Source organism: Gobius niger (genome assembly GCF_951799975.1).
Source record: "Gobius niger genome assembly, chromosome: 14".
In the NCBI taxonomy this organism is placed as follows: Eukaryota; Metazoa; Chordata; class Actinopteri; order Gobiiformes; family Gobiidae; genus Gobius; species Gobius niger.
In genome coordinates, this window is record NC_136865.1 from 13179147 (window position 1) to 13198369 (window position 19223).

The following is a 19223-nucleotide window of genomic DNA, read 5'->3' on the forward strand; positions in this document are numbered from 1 at the left end:
GAGGGAAATATAAACTGTGTGAGCCTGATATAGCCATGTCATCCATCAAACAATGTTAGCTTTAATGTTAACATATCACTGCAACATTTTAACATTAACAGAGCCGGTCCTTTACAACAAAGTAAATACCTTAAGTACTTTAGCATGTGAAAAACAGTGCCATCTAGTGCCTCACCAATGCCATCTACACACAGTACCTCTGATTTTCAGCTTTGTGGTCTTAAGTTGTACTTTCAGGTGCAATACTGCTACAGAATAAAACATTTGCTAGACACATAATGCCCATCAATCTAAATGCATGCTGAGCCGAACATATATAATTACATTATCGACTGAAAGTAATAGATTTCTTACTTTTCTTTACAGGCCTCATTTCTGTTTTAGCAAGAGATATATTTAACAGCTAGGAGGGAGCGAAAGGGTGTCCTAAGTTTGTCTTGTGTATGTGACTCATACATTTTGAGAAGAAAAAAAGGAGCTGTTTAGGCCTGCGCACTTTATTCCCAATTTTGCTTAATGCATTGATGATATGAGCATTTGCAAAAATCTCTTTCACAATGATCTGTACCAAGTTGAAATCATAACAGTTTGTAAATAACCAACTAAATTGTGAACATACACACAAGTCCTGGGTCCCTATCAGTGTTGAATATAGTTAGGTAAACAGCAGGATAGATAACCCCGGGGTTAGCCATGCCACTTTGATTGGCTTATCTCTGCTCTATGGCTTAAAGAATCCTGGCTGACAGCCAATAGAAACATGGCTAAGGAACAGTCAAGCCAAATCAATGAAGAAAAAACATGTTATGCTTACAGGAAAGGAGTGTCCCATGGATGATTGTCTGACTTTCCACTTTTATTCTAAGTATTATACACTACTACTACTACTCCACAAAATGTAACATGTTGTAGCTTTTGTGTTTACTATTCACATCACATCTGATTACAGATGCAAATTATAAGGCAAGTCCAAAGACATGAGCTTATGACACCAAACTCTATTTTAGATATGAAAAGTCACATGAATTGGCAATTACAGAAACTGGAGAACTGTACCTTTTAGAGCTCTGTGTTCTTCTTCTTTTTTATTTTTAATCAAATATAGGCTGCAGTGGCGTGTGAGGTATCAGGCCCGAGAATAAAAGAAAGACAATATAAAAAGTTCAGATCTAAAACGAAGCATGTATTGTTTGTTTATGCTACTAATTATGCTACATCATAAACTGTCAAATACAGCTTTAAACCAAAAAACTTTGAGTTTCAAGTACAGCACTAAATCTAGCTGTTCCATCCTGTTGTTTTTGTTTTAGGTTACCACTAGTGTACTTCATTTTGCATGAAACCGTGCTTGTTATACACTTTTATTCACCTTTAGGATTTGTTTGCAAAACTGCTTCTAAGAAACCTGCACACAAAAGATGAAGTTCACTATATCAATGTTCTCAAACCTGAAATGCAGGGCAATTTCTCCATATTTGTTAAAGGGACAGAATGTCTGCACTGGCCATGCTGAGTCACTGATGGAGAACCAAGGAGCGCATTATGAAGCAGTGGTCCGATGGCACTGTCTCGCCAACATCCCTTTGACCCTCTCTGCTCAGCATGGCACTGTCTGGAAACCAGGATTTGGACTGTACACAGACAAAACAACAACATCACGCTTGGGCATTCATTGACTAAGGCTATTGTTAATAACTGTGGGAGAGTAAAGGAAGCATCGGCCTATTTGAGTGTGGTCTAACAAATGGCAGAACACAATTGTTGCAATGTTTTGCTCCATACAAAGAAACTTTTCAGCTTCCTACTACTATGTTTACATCCAAACAAACCTAATTTTCAGAGATGATCACAGGGTATGGGACATTCAAGAAGCCTGGCATCAGCTGTTTTTGTTATATATCCAATCTAATGCGATCAAATTGAAATCTGTAGGACCAAAATAAATTAAGACATATCTTCATGGCTTCTAGGGATATAGCAGCAGGATTTCTGTAAATTATCTATCCAAAACAAGTCAGATTACATAAGGGTAATGAAAAATTACCATTCCGTTTCCTGGATGTCGCGAAGTGCCATTGAGAAGGGGCTGTGACGCCAATCAGGATATCCTTCGGCGATAGAAAGTAGGAGCCCAAATATAGTGGAAAAAACAAACATGTTTTTACAGAAACTGGCCTCAGGAAGTTGAGACAATGGACATTTGACGTTACAGCTCAGAAAATATTACATTTCCCATGACTTACTTGAAGTAAATCACTGACTTCCTTGAAGAACACTTTTTGTTTGGTTCTCAACTGATTCATCTGCAAGTGGAAAATAGTCATTAATCTTCTGAGATGCAAGCCTCATTCATTTAAAATGCTACTTTATATAGTATGATTATGATACATTGAAATGCTTTCTAAGCATTTAGCTATTGCTAATGTAATGTAAAAATGTAATGCAAAAATGTAATGCAGTGCAATTCTAATGTGTGTGTGTGAATATGTGTGTTTTTGTCCTAATTTAAAAAATGTATTTAGAGGGATTTCTAAACACTGCTCACACGCAGTTAATTATTTGATTTACTTGTATTTTACAATTTTAGAATACCCACTACCTATAGGCTATATATAGCCTACCACATGCATTATTTTAACTGTAAATGGAACACAATATTCCGTACTGTGTGTCAATCTAATAATAAAAATATGCCGTTGCCATAATGCTATGCATGCCCAATGGCATGGATGTAACTTCTTATAAATACAAGATCGTTAAAAAGTACATTCATTTCTGTTATTCAACGTAAACTGTGAAACTAATATACGATAGACTCATACATGCAAAGTGAGATATGTAGCCCTTATTTCTTATGATTTTGATTATTATGGCTCAGCTTGTAAAAAATTTAAATAATAAAAATCTCATAAAATTTGAATATTTTGAAAATGGACTTTATAATCATCAAAATTATAGCAAATAAAGGCTTGACATATGTCACTTTGCATGTAATGAGTCTATATCATATATTAGTTTCACATCAGAAATAAATGAACTTTTGAACGATATTCTAATTTTCCGAGTTTCACCTGTATCAGGAAGAGAGCAGTGCTGCCCTCTTGTGGTGCCTCACCCGTATATTTAAGAAGCACAGATTTATCTTCATTTCGTAATTTATATCAGCACTTCGTTGTGATATTCATGTGCCCATAATGTAATGTTCTACTTTTATCTAATGTAATTACCTCGCCTCTAAAGCCATAAAATCGGTGGTTCACGAATGTTTAGTACAGTTTATATGCTAAAAATCATCAAAATCATCATAATTATTAAAAGTCAGAGATAAATACTGTTCATCGTGTCTATCCTGCATCTATGTTGAGAGTGGCAGTCTTATTAACGAGTGTGTTTTCTTCTTCTTTTTAAGGTTTAATATGTCCTTACTTACTTGTAAAAATCACGTTTTGTGAAAGCATGCGTTAGTGATTGGAAAGAAAGAAAGAAAGAAAGAAAGAAAGAAAGAAAGAAAGAAAGAAAGAAAGAAAGAAAGAAAGAAAGAAAGAAAGAAAGAAAGAAAGAAAGAAAGAAAGAAAGAAAAAGACGAGAGGAAAAAGAAAGAAAGCTGCGCATGCGTAGTTCAAAGCGGATGTAGTATCTGCGCCGAGCGGAAACCGTACCTTCCTTTCTGCTCACGGACAGCCATCATGGTGAGTCCGCCATGAACGTGTGGATAAAAGTTTACTGTTTTTACCGCTGAAATGCTCCCTTGAACCACTAATCTTTGACGATTTGTCTTTCAAAAGATGTATATTCATAACAAATACGTGTGTGCTTGAAAAGTGTCGCTAAATTCGCCCATTTAATCATGTTCTCGTTTCTCCGTGCAACGTGGTCCGACGGCGCGCGAGCAGCCCAGGCTTATCATGTGTTCACGCTACAGCTGTATGTGTAATACGGAGTTATGTTTGTCTTCAGGTGTTCAAGCGCTTTGTTGAGATTGGCCGTGTTGCCTACATTTCTTTCGGACCCCATGCCGGCAAATTGGTGGCCATTGTAGATGTCATCGACCAGAACAGAGTAGGTCATCCTTTCTGTAAAGTATTGAAATGTAGATTTTTGAACTTGTTTTAAATGGGCCCTTGTGTGTTTTTGTCAAGGCTCTCGTTGATGGACCCTGCTCAGGCGTGAAGAGGCAGTCCATGCCCTTCAAGTGTATGCAGCTCACAGACTACGTGATCAAAGTTCCCCATGGGTAAGTTTTTATCAAGCATTTAATGGGTTGATTTAATAGATAACAAATATAGTACATGCTGTGGATCTCTTAAATTGCTTATTGTTAAAATGCTGCAATTACTTTTCAGTGCCCGTCAGAAGTTTGTCAAAAGAGCATGGGAGAAGGCTCAGGTCAATGAGAAATGGTCAGAAACTAGCTGGGCCAAGAAGATTGAGGCACGACAGAAGGTAAGCACTGATCACTTTGGCTTAAAACTGCACGAAAAGATATAGACTTTGTTATTGTAGATCAATTACAAATCCTAACCCTTATGAATGCATACAGAAAGTGAGTTCCCACAGTGTAAGCCCCAGTTATGCCAGTAAACCATTCTCAGTAGTCTCTAACAGTGATGTTTGTCTAATCTGGATAGCATCTAAAAGTCCTCAAGGATCAGTTGGAAGAATCAGCCTTTGAGTATGTCCCCTCGTTAAATTCTTAGTTTGTACTTTCAGCCCTGTCCAGTGAACACTAGAACTTTTATCCAGCACAAACATTAGGTGTTCAATAGGAGTTTGGCACAGCAAGTGGTGAGATTTGTGTCAAAGATGCTACTTGTGCGATGTTTATACTCCGAAGTGCCTGGGCTAGGCGGCACGAGTTGCTTTTCACCGTCAAAGCTCACCCGCATGAACTACAAAGGCTAAAGTGGAGCAAGCCATTATTTACTCTGACGTGTGCCAGGAGTGTGTGCACGTAATGAAAATGGGTTCACTTTTCTTTTTCTTTTTTTCCTCAACAAACGCAAGACTCGTGCCCTTAGTGAGTGTGTGTGATCTGAGGCAGCCTCTCTGTCTTTCTCTGCCGTAAGTTGCAACAGCCAGACAATTCAGGCAAGGCGTACATCTTAAACACACCGAATAAAAATAATGGGAGTGTTTTAACGTCGCAAGGTCTTCAGCCTCCCTAGTTTCAAATGAATTCATCGCATGCATTTTCAGATGCTTAATCAAAACAAAACTCAATATCATTATTAAAGGCTACCAGTATGTTGCTGAAAAAATGAAGGTGCTGGGCAAAAAAATTGCCTAGTTGCGTCAGCAATAACACTAATACTTTGTTGTCTGAGTGGAGAGGAATTAAAAAAAATAAAAATCCGCGAGTCCAACTGCAAGCCAGACTAAATGTGTGAAACACAAGAAACCTCACATTTTATATAGTCCCATCTGAGACCCCAAAAGAGTAGAACATGAGGGGACAGGACTCAAAACTACATGGAGAGTAGTGTTGTATATGACCAGAGGGCATTTTCAACATTTGTATTGTTTTATTCCTGAGGACTTTGTGATCTGATCTATGTTGAAGTTTACTTGACTGTTAAATTCGCAGAGGGCCCAAATGACGGACTTCGACCGCTACAAGGTTATGAAGGCCAAGAGAATGGTAAGTTGTTCTATGTTTAAGTGATAAACGTGTGAAAACGATGCAAATTTACTATTAATGATTTCTTTTACAGAGGAACAAGATCATCAAACACGAAGTAAAGAAGCTTCAGAAGGAGGCGGCAAAGAAATGAATGGATTTTCAAAAATAAAGTTCCTGTTAAATTCTAAGCAGTTTCCTTTTGTATTCCTTTTTACAATAAGCTGCCGCTCAACCACTAATAGCCTTGCACATCACAATGCACGGCTATTGTTGAACTTAAAGGAGCTATACCTGATTTTACTTCTAGAAATGGAATTCTTTTGTCAAGTTTATTGTAAACTCAAACGTTTGTGGGGAAAACGGCGTGCATCAAATGATAAAACAATATTAATGTTATGAAATATGAACTTGACTATTTAAGTACTTACATTAAAGTGACCCTGCAAGCTTTGAAATGTGCCAATAAGCGTGTCCCTGTAAAAAACGTAGGTCGTAGGTGCTACAAATATATTAGGAAATTTATGAATTAGTTACAACCAATAACATTTTAATTTAGTAGCTTCCCCTTTCATAGTTTGCAACCAAAAAGTCAGGTATCGGGTCCTTTTCACTAGTCAAAAAGAAAAAGCCAGCACAATTTGCTTTGTCACTTTTGTTTACAGCAAGCTATGTCTAAATATGAGCAATTATTACAAATGGTTTAGTCGATAGAAAATTGGATTTTGATCCTGGTTTCTCGTAGTTGACTTAATTCCAGTGTGTTTCTTTTTTAATTGTTGGCAAGTAATTCAACTGCTGAAAATTTACAGCTCGTTTGTGCAACGCTTGATTTTGCTGTACCATATACATCCGCGGGGTGGCAGTGTAAACTAATGGAGTGCATATAGAAAGGGCTATTAAACCATTTATTCAAAACGAAACTGGTTTTGAGTATAAAGCCATGTTGAAATGGTTTAGTAATTTATATTGGACTGCTTTAAGTTCACGAGTCCACTTGTAAGGAAATGTGTCAGTTCCCAATCCATATTCCCCAGGGTCAGGACTCAGGAGGATGCCCAGTCAGATGGGGTCCCAAGATTTAAAGATGTTAAGATACTGAAAGTGTATTTAATATAATCTATTAGCTCTGGGTGTTTTATTTTTTTTTATTTTTTTAAGACCAAGGGCCAAATAAATGTTACTGCACCAGATTATCAGCGTGTTTTGTTTAAACGGGGGTCCCACAGTTTGGAGGTCGCGGCCTGTAAAGCTTTGGAACCCCGGTCTAGGTTTGGTAAAGCAGCTGAACCGCCGTTGCTGCGCCCAATCCCGTCAGATTTTAGAAGGATTGGTTGGTTGTTGGAGGGGCCTGTGGCGCAGATTGGCAGCCTCACCTCTGTCAGTCTACCCCAGGGCAGCTGTGGCCACAACTACCACCATCGACTGAGTAAATAAATAATGCACGAAATTGTAAAGCGTTTGAGCGTCTGGAAAGGGCGGCCATTAAGACTTAAAATGATGATTATGATTTTTGTTTGTATTAGGCTATTATTATTAGTAACATTAGTATCAGTATTATGTATTTATTATTATTATTATCACTAAGATACAACTACTTTGGTTGTCTTCAAACTGGGAGGTGAGAGCCAGGAAAATATATTCTCGCTCCTGTCATCATGCCACAGGCAGGTTGGCCTGTTCTTGGTATTGTTATCATGGCTTGTGAAAACATGCTTTCTGACAGCGTAATTCTGACGTCAAAATAAGTGGCACATATGCGCAGTGATATCAAGCTACATTGGGGCGAGCAACATGCAGGAAATGCACTGTCTGCTAAAGAAAGTAGCCTCTACTTGTGTAAAAACGATCAAGAGTCAGAGATCAACTTTTGCTTGGACAGTGTTTTGATCCACCCGGTTATGATTGTACGTATCATTCTCCTATATGTAATGGCTATTGGTTATGATATTTATTTTCTGCACTTTTATTTAGAAAGCCCTTTTCCGCGCTTCTCATTGTGAACCACTAGCTTCATACGCGCTTGACGCGTGGGAGAACTGCAAAAGGAGGGGGAGGGACAGGTTGACTGTGTCACATTCACAACGGGGTTTTGGAATCAAGTGCGTCCGGTTTATTATTGGTGTGCGCGCAAAGGGAGCTACGGTTCGTGGACCCGTGGCCCATGGAGATCTACGGCCTTGCACTCCCGAACCTGCGACTCGATCCATAACGCGGTAAGTGGGGCTGAGTTGATGGTGCATTTGGACAGATTTGGACTCGCGGTAGTGGGCCTTGCAGTAATGTGTCATGTTACAGTGGTCTGTGGGGGGCTTAACTGCTTTGTGCATGTCCACCTTTGCGCATTTTAAGCACGCTGCCCGTGCCCTAAAATCAGGTAAGCTGCGTCCTGTGTGTGGTGTTGAAGCTCCGATGCGCTGTCATGTTTTTGTACTGAAGATGCGGCCAACAGCAGCCCTGTCCCCATTGGGCAGCTGCACCTTTGCAGTAGAAAATCTGCCATATTTAAACTCTACTACAGCAAGTCATAGATGGGTGCTTTTAATTTGTTTTCTTCATACTGCTGCACAACCATTGACTAAGAGGACATTATTGCACTAAGAGGGGCTATAACTCTTATGGGATTGGATATTAGCCTCTAATGTTGACTAAATTCATAATATTGCTGGGAAACAATGTTTTAGATCTATTACAGTACTTTACATTTAAAAATAACATTTTCATCAGGAAGTTGCTTGTTTTTTTTATATATATATATTTATATACCCACACACACATAATTTCAAACACATACAAATTCCTGTCCAACTGTACCGGTCAAATCCACCACTTTCAGGTAAATGTGTGATTGTTTGTACTTTCTGTGGTCATAAACAACTTGTACTATTACCTGTAAATCAATCAGCACACTAGTACCTTGAACAGTTGCATAACCAAAAACTGTCAAAGCATGTTTGACCGACCGGCCTACTTGTCATGATTGCACAATAACCTTCAACCTTTCAACAACGTGCAGCCTAAAAAGTAAAGTTACTCTTCTCACAATCGAAAACATTTACTCAAAACCATTTATCCTTTTGGCGCTTTACTTGATCTGAACAAAAAATAATTATTATAGGGATTGTAATTTTTATCAATGAAAGGATTTTCCCAGGAAGAACCAAGCTCAAACACCAGTTTAATAGATTTTAAAACAGAACTACTGGACACATGTTTTTTGAATTTCATCTGCTGTTGGTGTTTCATTTTATACACCTAAGCTGGGGGTCTGGATGTGCCCCCCCTGCAAATCCTCAGAGGAATTAACAGTATTTTTAATGCTTCTCAGGAATGTGTGGTTATATAGGTGAATCCTCCAGCCAGGTGACACTGACCATAAGCCTGGCTCCACATCTAGAGTTGCCCCTGTGGCACCTAAAGATGGTTCAAATGCAGAGGACAAATGTCTTTGTACAGTTATTGTATAATAGTAAGTCCAGTTGTTTTGATCACCGTTCTAATCAACTCCCTGGATGGCTGTGGAAGTACATTGTTTTAAAGCACCTTGACCTCGTGTGGGGGTGATGCATAGAACCGGACACGGTCACCAGTTTTTTACATCACATTCCCCATTGTTGGCTATACACTGTGCAAAATGATTGTCCACAGTTCCAAGAAACTGGCTCTGTTATTCTCTGCAGCAGGTAAACTAATAATGACTACAGTGTGGCGCTTTGAGAAACTTGGTAATGCAGGCTTGAAAAGCACAATTCAAGTGTAAACCATATATTATTTTTATTGTCATTATTATTAAAAACATAATGAAGAGCTACATATTTTTAATTTAAATTAATATAGTGTATACCACTTTTCTTCACGAACCTCTGTTTGTAAAGGAAAATTCAGATGAACTTTTCACTGTTCCCTGTCTTTTTTGGAGCAACATACCGCACACTGCGGGGGTTAAAGGCATTTATATTTTTGCCTCTAGCGGTGGGAATGCCAGGCGTGTTCCCTGGCAACAGATATTTGGTTTGCATGTTGTCTCTTGGTTGATTCCAGGTGAGGGGGCACACCTTGTCAAAGGTTAGTTGCCTCCCAGGAATGTTCAACAGTTGTTCTTATCCACACTTTTGGCATTGAGCTCGTAACATTGCGTGGAAAAAGAATGACGCTGGCTACGAGTTGTTTCATAACGACTGGTTTGATGTGAATGGAGCAAAATTCTCACTCAATGTTTTGAGTCATTGTAGTGCAACATAAAACATTTTTGTGAATTAATTCAAAAGATTTAGCGCAGAAAGATGAGGACTATTTTCCCTATGGGGAGAATAAAATGTATCTCTCAAAAGTCAAAACAGTCTTCGAACTTTGTTACATTATAGCTACATGTTTGTTTTTTAAGACATAATGTGTGTAACAAACCAATACCTTTACTTTTGCCATTACTTGTAATGCAAACCACTTTTGCCAGCATAATGATTTGAGACTTTTGAAATTTTCCATTGTACAACTGAACTCAAAAATATCGTTTTAATTCCTTGGAGAAAAAAGAAAGTTCATAGTATAAGCAAAGCTGTTTTATTTATTATTTTGAGATGTAATACTGTATCTAGAAGTGCTTTTAGCACATCAAGCAACGTTTGCCCGTTGTGGAGTATTGCAGAGGTTAAATGTCCTTAAGTTAGAACATTTTCAAAGTCCATCACACAAGGAGCTGCTAATGGAAATGTGAAAGTGCCCTTTGGAAAAAAGACCTTTGGACAGTCGGCCTTGACAGTCCAGGGCACGAAACTCTGGAACTCTTTGTCTCTTGAGCTGAAACAGGACTTGGATCTGGGGGGCTTTAAGAATGAACTGAAGTGTGTTTTAAACAGAGAAGTGTGCCTTGGATAAATGTTATAATCTGGTACATGTTGATTGTTCACGCTTGTCCCTATCAAATAAATAAATGCATAAATAAAATACACTATAAATACACTAAATATGAAAGCATTGTTGACTTATTTGATTTCATTACAGTTATAAGGAACTGTTACACTAGTGACCCCCTCTTATTTTGTTCTGTCCTCTTTTACCCATAGTTTACTGTAACATGGGACCGAAGTGACCAACACCCCCCAACCTCTGTCATACTGGAGATGGGCCACTGACTCAACCAAGCAGCATGTCCACCACAAGAGCCATGGCGGGCCTTAAACGTCTCCGTGATGGAAAGATCGCAGGCCTCTACGACTTGGATAAAACGCTGGGCCGTGGCCATTTTGCTGTGGTCAAACTGGCCCGACATGTGTTTACAGGAGAAAAGGTACAGAGACAAAACTTGCCTTTTGACAATGTGATTTCCGTCTTTTTAATTGGAGCCAAACTTTCATATCTGTTCATTTCAAAGAGCCAATCAAAAGACACTCATTTATATATCGATTTTAAGAAGCTCATTATTATTCCTCTATCCCTATAAATATGCTTGTGTAAATAAAGATGTATCCCCTAAGATTTGTTTCATACATAAATTGCTGTCCATCGGTTTGTTATTTTGTAGCTTAAATTACATTTGGCTCTTTTCTCAGGTTGCGGTCAAAGTAATAGACAAGACCAAGCTGGACCCAGTAGCGCGGGGTCACCTTTTCCAGGAAGTCCGCTGCATGAAGCTTGTCCAACACCCCAATGTGGTGCGCCTATACGAGGTCATCGACACGGCAACCAAACTCTACCTCATTCTGGAGCTGGGAGATGGAGGGGACATGTATGACTGCATCATGAAACACGATGGGGGTCTCAGCGAAGAGGTAAGTCAGCAGAAACCAAATCATACCATTCCCTTTTCTGAAAAAAAAAAGCATTGTTAATCATTACTTTTCATCATTGTCTTTTAGGTGGCTAAATGTTACTTTGCCCAAATCGTCCATGCCATCTCCTATTGCCACCGACTCCACGTGGTGCACAGAGACCTCAAGCCAGAGAATGTGGTCTTCTTTGAAAAGCAGGGCATAGTGAAGCTCACCGACTTTGGCTTCAGCAATCGGTTCCAGCCAGACAAAAAACTCAACACCTCATGTGGCTCGCTGGCTTACTCTGCGCCGGAAATCTTACTGGGAGACGAGTACGATGCTCCTGCTGTTGGTAAGTTACTGTCCAGTCTAGATTATTCGGCTATCAGCTTGCATTGGCCTTAATCAGTTGTGGGTCATTTATCTTGCCTTGTGGAGCATGGTGTTCAGTCATGATGCAGAGTCCACAGTCCTTAGTCTAAGTTTTATTGGTATGGTTGTTATCTAATGCTCGCACTATCACTATTGTCATGTCGCTCACACATACATTTACAATGGGATTATATAGCAGGCGTACAGTACAGGATCCTGTTATCAGAGAACTGACATCTGTAACATTATTTTAGTATATTGAAATAATTATCAGTTGGCCCAGTTTTATGTCTGACGTCTTAAGAAGGAGCTTAATGTTGCAACTCTAGCTATTGTGTGGGCCGACCTGCTAGCAAGGTCATTGTATCATAGTGGTGGTTCACATAAAAGCATTGCCTGATTTCAATGCAAAGCTGTGATGAACTGTAGGGTCCGTTTGGAAACCGAGACAGACTGAAGGAGTTTGTTGTCCGTTTCCTCGTGTTGTGTATGAATCGTCCAATCACAGAGCTTGCATTCTCCAGCGCTTCCGTCTCCGTACCTGCAGCTCCAGCGAGATATGACATAGCCACAAGAAATAGAATAAATTCAAAAGTAAGTTTTTCACACTAATACAAATTGTCTACAGCTTTATTTTTGATTTGTTTACTTACAGATCTTTAGTTATACAGACAATTTGTATTGAAAATGTATTAAATGTATGGCAAAATAACAATTTCCTAAAAACAGAATCACTTTAATGATTTATCTGCATCCAAAAAGAAACTATTAGACCTCCATGGGTAAAATATAGATACATGTTGTAGCTGATTACTTGTGATATCTCTCCAAAAGTGCTCACTGTTTTGTTGTGGAAGCACTTGTACCCCATGGCAGTGAAAAGGCATGTTTACGAGCCCAGCTGACACGGCTAAGTAACCGTAGTTAGCACCCATCACGCTAATGGGCATTGACGTGAATAGTGTTATCCATTGATGTGTCAGCCATCTGGTTTATAAATAAAGTTATCTCGGAAGGAAGTTTGCTGCTTCTGTGACGCACATGATGAGGGAGTAGGGTTGTGGTTGCTAGGAGACGTTGGCCTGGGATGAGTTGGTTATAGGGAATAAAGCAGCGGCAAAACTGCTCTTTCACAGCCACGGAGCAGTTTATCACACGCTGTATATTGACACACTAAAACCATCAAAACAAAGCGTACTGTAAGATTTGCCCATTGAGTTCTCATTTGGTGTTACTCAACCATATAAATGTAGTCAGGCTTAGAACCAGACTGATGCTTTGGACATTTTCATTTTCACATTAACGATTTAAGTGCTTTCCATGAAAAAGCAAAAGATGTGTTGTGACACATGTATTTCAATCATCTTAACTGTATTTTGCCGATTATCTTATTATCTAGATGGGGAAAATCGGGTTGATTCCAAGGGCACAATGATTATGGTGTCCTATATCAACAAGGCCATTAAATGTGCATTATTTTGAATGTGCAAGTTGTGCCGATTCAGTATTAAAGTAATAATAATATTAATTTATAAGGATTTGATCCGCTTTGTGATTACTGTGACAGCAATGTCCCTATCGAATACGTTTTTGATGAAAATACTACCACAAAATGAGTTGCAGAGGTGAGTTGCACGTACTGTCTTCTGAAGGAATATGTAATTTATGTCCTGCAGCTCATGAAACACAATGAACCACTTTACATTGTATGCAAAGGCTGCCCTCCCGCTGACTGAAAACAGGTCAATTCAGTGACCGGGTGTCTGCCCCTGTCCCTCTACCAGACATGCAGGATCTGTGTCAGTAGACCACGTTGACCAGCAATACAGTTGATGCCAGGAGCAAAAAAAAAAAAAGATTCTAAAAATAGCTTTTCAGACCTGATGCACTGTACCATGAAGAATTGCATTCATATGACGCTTTGAGGGGTGTCCATGTTAACCTACTTCTCTGTGTGCGCTTGTTGGAGATCATGTGCAGGCAGCAATGGCAAGGGATATATTTATATAAATGTTTATTCAACAATTATTCTGGCTCGAGGAGGAGACCGCTTTTATATCCAGGTCACTGAACAGACCGATGTTTGGTTGGAACGTCACGCGTATTTGATGGTTTTATAATCCTAAATTGGTGCCTTGACTTGGAATACAGTATTTTTTCTTCTATGTCTTTGTGCAGATATTTGGAGTCTTGGGGTGATCCTCTTCATGCTGGTTTGCGGGCAGCCTCCTTTTCAAGAGGCTAATGACAGCGAGACATTAACCATGATCATGGACTGTAAATACAACGTACCTTCACATATCTCCAGTGCATGCAGAGAGTGAGTAACACGCATGCACACAGGCCCTTTGCCCCACTCACTCGGCAGGTGCTGCATATTTCATGTAGAGAGATGCAAAAAGAAAAGCAGAGGAGAGAAAAGGGCCACTCTTTTAGAGAAGCACTGCAGCGTTAAGTGTATCTATCTAATGTGTATCGACGCTCTATTTTTACCTTGGCGAAGGTTTAACCATGCAGCAAAGGAGAGGAGGGCAGGCTGACTCAATGTGTGTGTGCCCAATAAACCTAGCGTCTATCTTTGCAAAATATATCTGAACTACTGACTTCGGATTTACAGAATTTGCAGACAGAACGTTTTAAGATCAAGTGCAATCTCATTAATCATAAAACTGTTGCTCCTGCTTTACCCTGCAGTCTCATTGGCCGCATGCTGCAGAGGGACCCAAAGAAACGAGCAACCCTTGAAGAGATTGAAAGCCACGACTGGCTGAAAGGTGTTGACCCGTCCCCTGCCACCAAGATGTCCACCCCCCTGGTGTCCCATCGCAACTTGTCAGAAGAGGAACATGGGTCCATTATTCAGCGAATGGTTCTGGGAGGCATTGCAGACCGAGACAACATCACAGAGTATGTAATCTTCTTCTCGTGAACCCTTTTCAGCCTTTGCCACAGTTTCCTCGAGCAACGCGATTATAAGTGCTCTATTCGTCATCATTAACCCGCTCACAGTGGCCATGTCCAATCCAATCTTCACACCTGTCATCTCCTTTGAGTTGCTGTGACCGAGGGATTGTTTGCTGATTTTGTCATTGTGTTATGATTCTGTGTTTCAGAAGTTGTGTAATTGTTCTAAATCTCTCTCTTCACAGAGCTTTGGAGTCAAATCAGTACAACCACATTACGTCCACATATTTCCTGCTGGCAGAGAGGATGCTCAGAGAGGGGCAGGAGAAGGAACAGTCCACTCAGACACGATCCCCCAGTCCCAGCAAAGCCCACTTCAGGTATTTGCCGACAACTATGTTTTTAAGCTAACCAGTAACTTATCTGTGAAGAACATAAATTTTGCCTAAAAGTAAGGCTGCGGAAATGTGGGGAAATGATTAAGTATTGTGGTTGCGACTTGATTTACTATTGAGGTTGTAGTAACAGGATTCTGTGAAAATTGCAGATTTTAAACACACCCAGGAGCATTAATGTTGAGAGAAGACTGAAATGCTAAACTAATACAAGAGCAATGCATTTCACAACACGTTGGTACTAAACAACAAAGTTAGCAGGTTTTATAATAAGACCCAAGGGAAACAGGATATTTTGGTGGAGGATATAGTGTTTATAGACTTTGCACTTTGCCAGTTGTAACCAGTCACATTGTGATTTTAATTTGATTCCAATTAATTGTTCAGCCAACTCTAAATTAACAGTAAAATAACAGTAAAAACATTTTTTTTTTTTTATTAACGCTACTTATGTACTTACAGGCAATCATGGCCCACTAGAGTGGATGTCCACCAGGATGTCAGTGATGGGTTAGGGGGGCCATCTATCTCCCACCCTGGGGGGCCTCAGTCTCCTGCACGCAGTGCTGAGAGCCTCCACAAAGGCCCTAGACCCAAAACTGCCCTTCTGGATGTTAGCCAGCGTCATGAGAACCACACAACAGTATCGAGCCAGCAGCCTTCACGAACTCCTCTGCCACCGAGCAAACCCCTTTCGATGTCACATCGCCTGGGCCCCCTGACTGCGGTGGGTCCCTGTAAACCTCGCAGTCCGAGTCTCTTTAGTGTGGAAGAGGATGAAGAGGAAGAAGGAGTGGAAGGAAAATGTTTGCCACCGGCTTCACTTCCCACTCAAGTGGTGCTTCGCTGCAAAACCTCCTCTGGAAACCGACTGACCTCTCGAATGAGTGCGCCTGTGCTCAACCAGATCCATGAAGAGGACAAAGAGGAAGAGGAAGATGAGGACAGTAAAGAGCTGCTTGGACTGGGTCAGCCTAAACCCAGCCTTAGTCTGAACTTGAACTGTAGAATACCGTCACCCTCACAGATAATGCTGTCACCAAAAACTATTGTCTCTTTGAGTCCCAGCTCAGAAACTAGCGATGAGGACATAGAAGGTGCTCACAAACACACTGTTCGGGACAGTGCAGGTGTGACAGGTGTGAGGACAGAGGACGGGGAGAGACGGGGGGCTGGGCAGCGCAGTCCTTGCAGTCCTGGGTCGGGGCCTGGACAAGGCAAAACCAAAGCAGCAAGTGGCCTAGTAGAGAGCCTAAAGCTCATGAGCCTATGCCTCAGCTCCCAGTTTCATAACTTGACTGGGGGAGGAGGTGGAGGAGTTGGAGGGGGCAGCGGTGGGGTCAGTGACCCTCAGGACCGGCCAGTGTGGAGAATGTGCATGGGCGGCTCCACAGGCAGCCTGGACAAAGTTTCACTCCTAGGGGGTCCTTCACCAAGAGGGAATCCATACCAACAACGTTCACAGCATCAGCCCACAGTAGGTGACACTTTTGCAGATCCACTTCTTGATGGCAATTGTTCCGGGACACTGAGGTTGGGAGAGCTTGACTTGGCCAGAGAAAACCACAGGAACATGAAGAACAGAGTGCTGCAGATGCCACTGAGTGACAAGACACTCTCTGTCAATATCCATCGCAGCCCCAAAGAGGGTCTGCTGTGCACCCCCACTCCTCACAGCTGTTGCCAAGTCATCTAGGCTTACTTTGACCTACTGTACAGTGACATGTCTCACTTTTTTTTTCCATCTGCTCAGCCATTGCACGTGATTACATGCACACGATATTCCACTATGATAGAGTTATTTTTAAAGGAAATTATAAAAGAGAAATATTATGTAATTAATATTTTCTAAAGACATGCTTTAATGCACACAGCTCTAATTGATTATATCAAGTTTAATTTCACAGTCAGTGGAGCCTGTAAAATTTTAAGGCACCATTATGAAGGTCCTTTGGAGTATCGTGTGGATGTAAACAGGTAAACTGTATAATTAGATGTCACCATATATGTCATCTTGGGTTGGTTATTCCAGTAATTGATACTGTTTACTTTTGGCTGTGGCAGAAGGAGCTGCACGAGTTGCATGTGTTGCACATGTAGTGACAAAGTGTCTATGAAGCAGGCCATGTGCCACAAATGTATAATAAAGCATACTGTAAATGCTTTATTTATGGTCCCTTAAGGGAAATGGGTAATTGGAAAACACAGAGACACTTTCTGCGCACAACTGGACTGCGTTTGCACAAGTGTGTCCACACACTCACTATGTACAATATTGAGGAGTTTCACTCTCATGTTACATACTATACTTATGTAGATATATGCAAGTATACGTATAAGTATAGTAAAATATATACACTATATATAGATATAGTGTATATATAAAATTTTATTTTTAATACCATTATTTTTAATTAATTTTGAGACTATTTGTTTTTTGACTGAATGATTGCAAAAAGAATTGAGGTGATAATCTGTTTGAGCAGCACTTGTTTCACAGTTTTATTTTTCTATGTCATATACTGTATGCTTGGAAGGAAACGCACATGCATTTAGCCTTTCGTAGTTTGTACGTATGTGAATATCCCTCAAGACTTAGTAAGCTGTACTTGTAGTGGCAGAAAAGTTGTCTTGCAGTAGAACCTTTTTAAAATCATATACCAGTATCCCTTCTTTCTATGAAATATCCTAAGTATAGATTCAGCTGGAATTGGGATTACTTCATAGTGGGTCTGGATAATGGTAGCCACTGTTGTAGCATATTCCAAAACTGTAAGGTCCTTTAAAGTTTAAAGTGGTAGTTTAAACTATCATACCATCACAGCTCCTTTATGTATTGATCAGTGTAGCTGGAATTGTGACCCGCTCTTAGTGGAATATATACTCTGACAGTGCATGCGTTTTACTGTAGCATCATAATACACAGCCACCACCTGCTGTTATATCAGTAACGGGTTAAAACAGTCACTTTACTGTAGCCACCACCCAGCAATACCAGCAACTGCAAAATGTACAAACAACAATGGATGTGCCATAAGTTCTGTCCTTAGCATATTGTACTGTATGTATATGATAGAGCTCTATTAAATTATTGCAATGTCAAGACACATTTTGAGATGGCTTCGTCTGTATTGTTCCAGGTTGATGCACACACCAGACTTGGACTTCATTGATCCATGAGGGATATAACTGACTTCATTTACGATCGACAGGAATAATAGAGTGAAAAATGCAATGCAATTCTAGCTTTTGAATTTGATACTGTGCACTTACATTGATTATAAGGGGTGATGATAAATACAATTCAACATATAATATGGTGTCAAAATTATATTCTATTTATTGTGCATTGAGGGGCACAGGCTTCCTTGGGGAGTCTGATTGGCCACCCTTGGTGTCACCTAACTGAGGGGTTGAGGCACTATAATAGGGATCAGTAACTTAGGTCAAATTTCATTTATCTGTGAATAGCAAATATGGGAAAAGTAAGCACAGACTTGGATTCCCTGGAATGCAGAAAATGTCAGTGTTAAATTCTCAATATTTTTGCACCTTTAAGGGTGGCTCCTGTTGCGACTACCAGAAAAATATTTGGACACTCTTGTTGTAAAGTACTGTATTTTTCGAAGCCTTTGTCCCATTGACTCCACGCTCCCTCATGTTTGTTGTGTTCCTGAACGGTCTCGAAGCTTAAGTCAGTGCTCGTAATCTCCTTCACATCTGGCCCACTGTTCCACATCAGGCGGCTGGTGGGAAATCAGATCAGACCAGATAAGCTTTAGGGTCAGCAATGAACCTGTCCTGCCTCCACCCAGACACCAGACGGCAACCCAGACAAAGATGGTGCATTTGGTGCAAGGCGGTGTACCATCATCGTTACAAACAAGTCAGAGGGTGGAAGATGAGACTCGAGTGGAAAGGTGGGATGTGGTGGTGTTTTCAGAAGTAAACGCAACTCCATGTAGGCTTAGAGTATATGTGTGTCACAAGGATAGTGGTGCTATACACACAGCAGAAGGACACGTGCATCAGTGTAATCCCATCACAATCCTCTCAGGCAAAGCAAGAGACACCAATGCCAAACAACACACTTTCAACTCGTGTGTGTGGTAGTGCCTTTTATGACACACTGAGAGATAAACATTTTTTTGCACTGGCAACAAAATATTTAAATTACATCCGTAG

General features: G+C 40.3%; 2 protein-coding genes across 2 annotated transcripts; both read left to right on the forward strand.

Moving 5' to 3' along the window:
* The first annotated feature begins 3602 nt into the window (after positions 1–3602).
* rpl14 (ribosomal protein L14) lies at positions 3603–5808 on the forward strand. Its single transcript, XM_079571355.1, has 6 exons — positions 3603–3689; positions 3958–4059; positions 4140–4234; positions 4344–4443; positions 5585–5638; positions 5712–5808. The coding sequence occupies exons 1-6, from the start codon at positions 3687–3689 to the stop codon at positions 5769–5771; spliced, it is 414 nt and encodes a 137-aa protein (XP_079427481.1). The 5' UTR covers positions 3603–3686; the 3' UTR covers positions 5772–5808.
* A 1836-nt stretch (positions 5809–7644) lies between these two features.
* On the forward strand, positions 7645–18151 carry LOC306974104 (SNF-related serine/threonine-protein kinase-like). Its single transcript, XM_079571245.1, has 8 exons — positions 7645–7833; positions 10681–10904; positions 11167–11385; positions 11473–11719; positions 13918–14059; positions 14434–14646; positions 14889–15023; positions 15501–18151. Exons 2-8 carry the CDS (start codon positions 10764–10766, stop codon positions 16732–16734), a joined length of 2331 nt encoding a protein of 776 aa, XP_079427371.1. The 5' UTR covers positions 7645–7833; positions 10681–10763; the 3' UTR covers positions 16735–18151.
* Positions 18152–19223: the final 1072 nt, after the last annotated feature.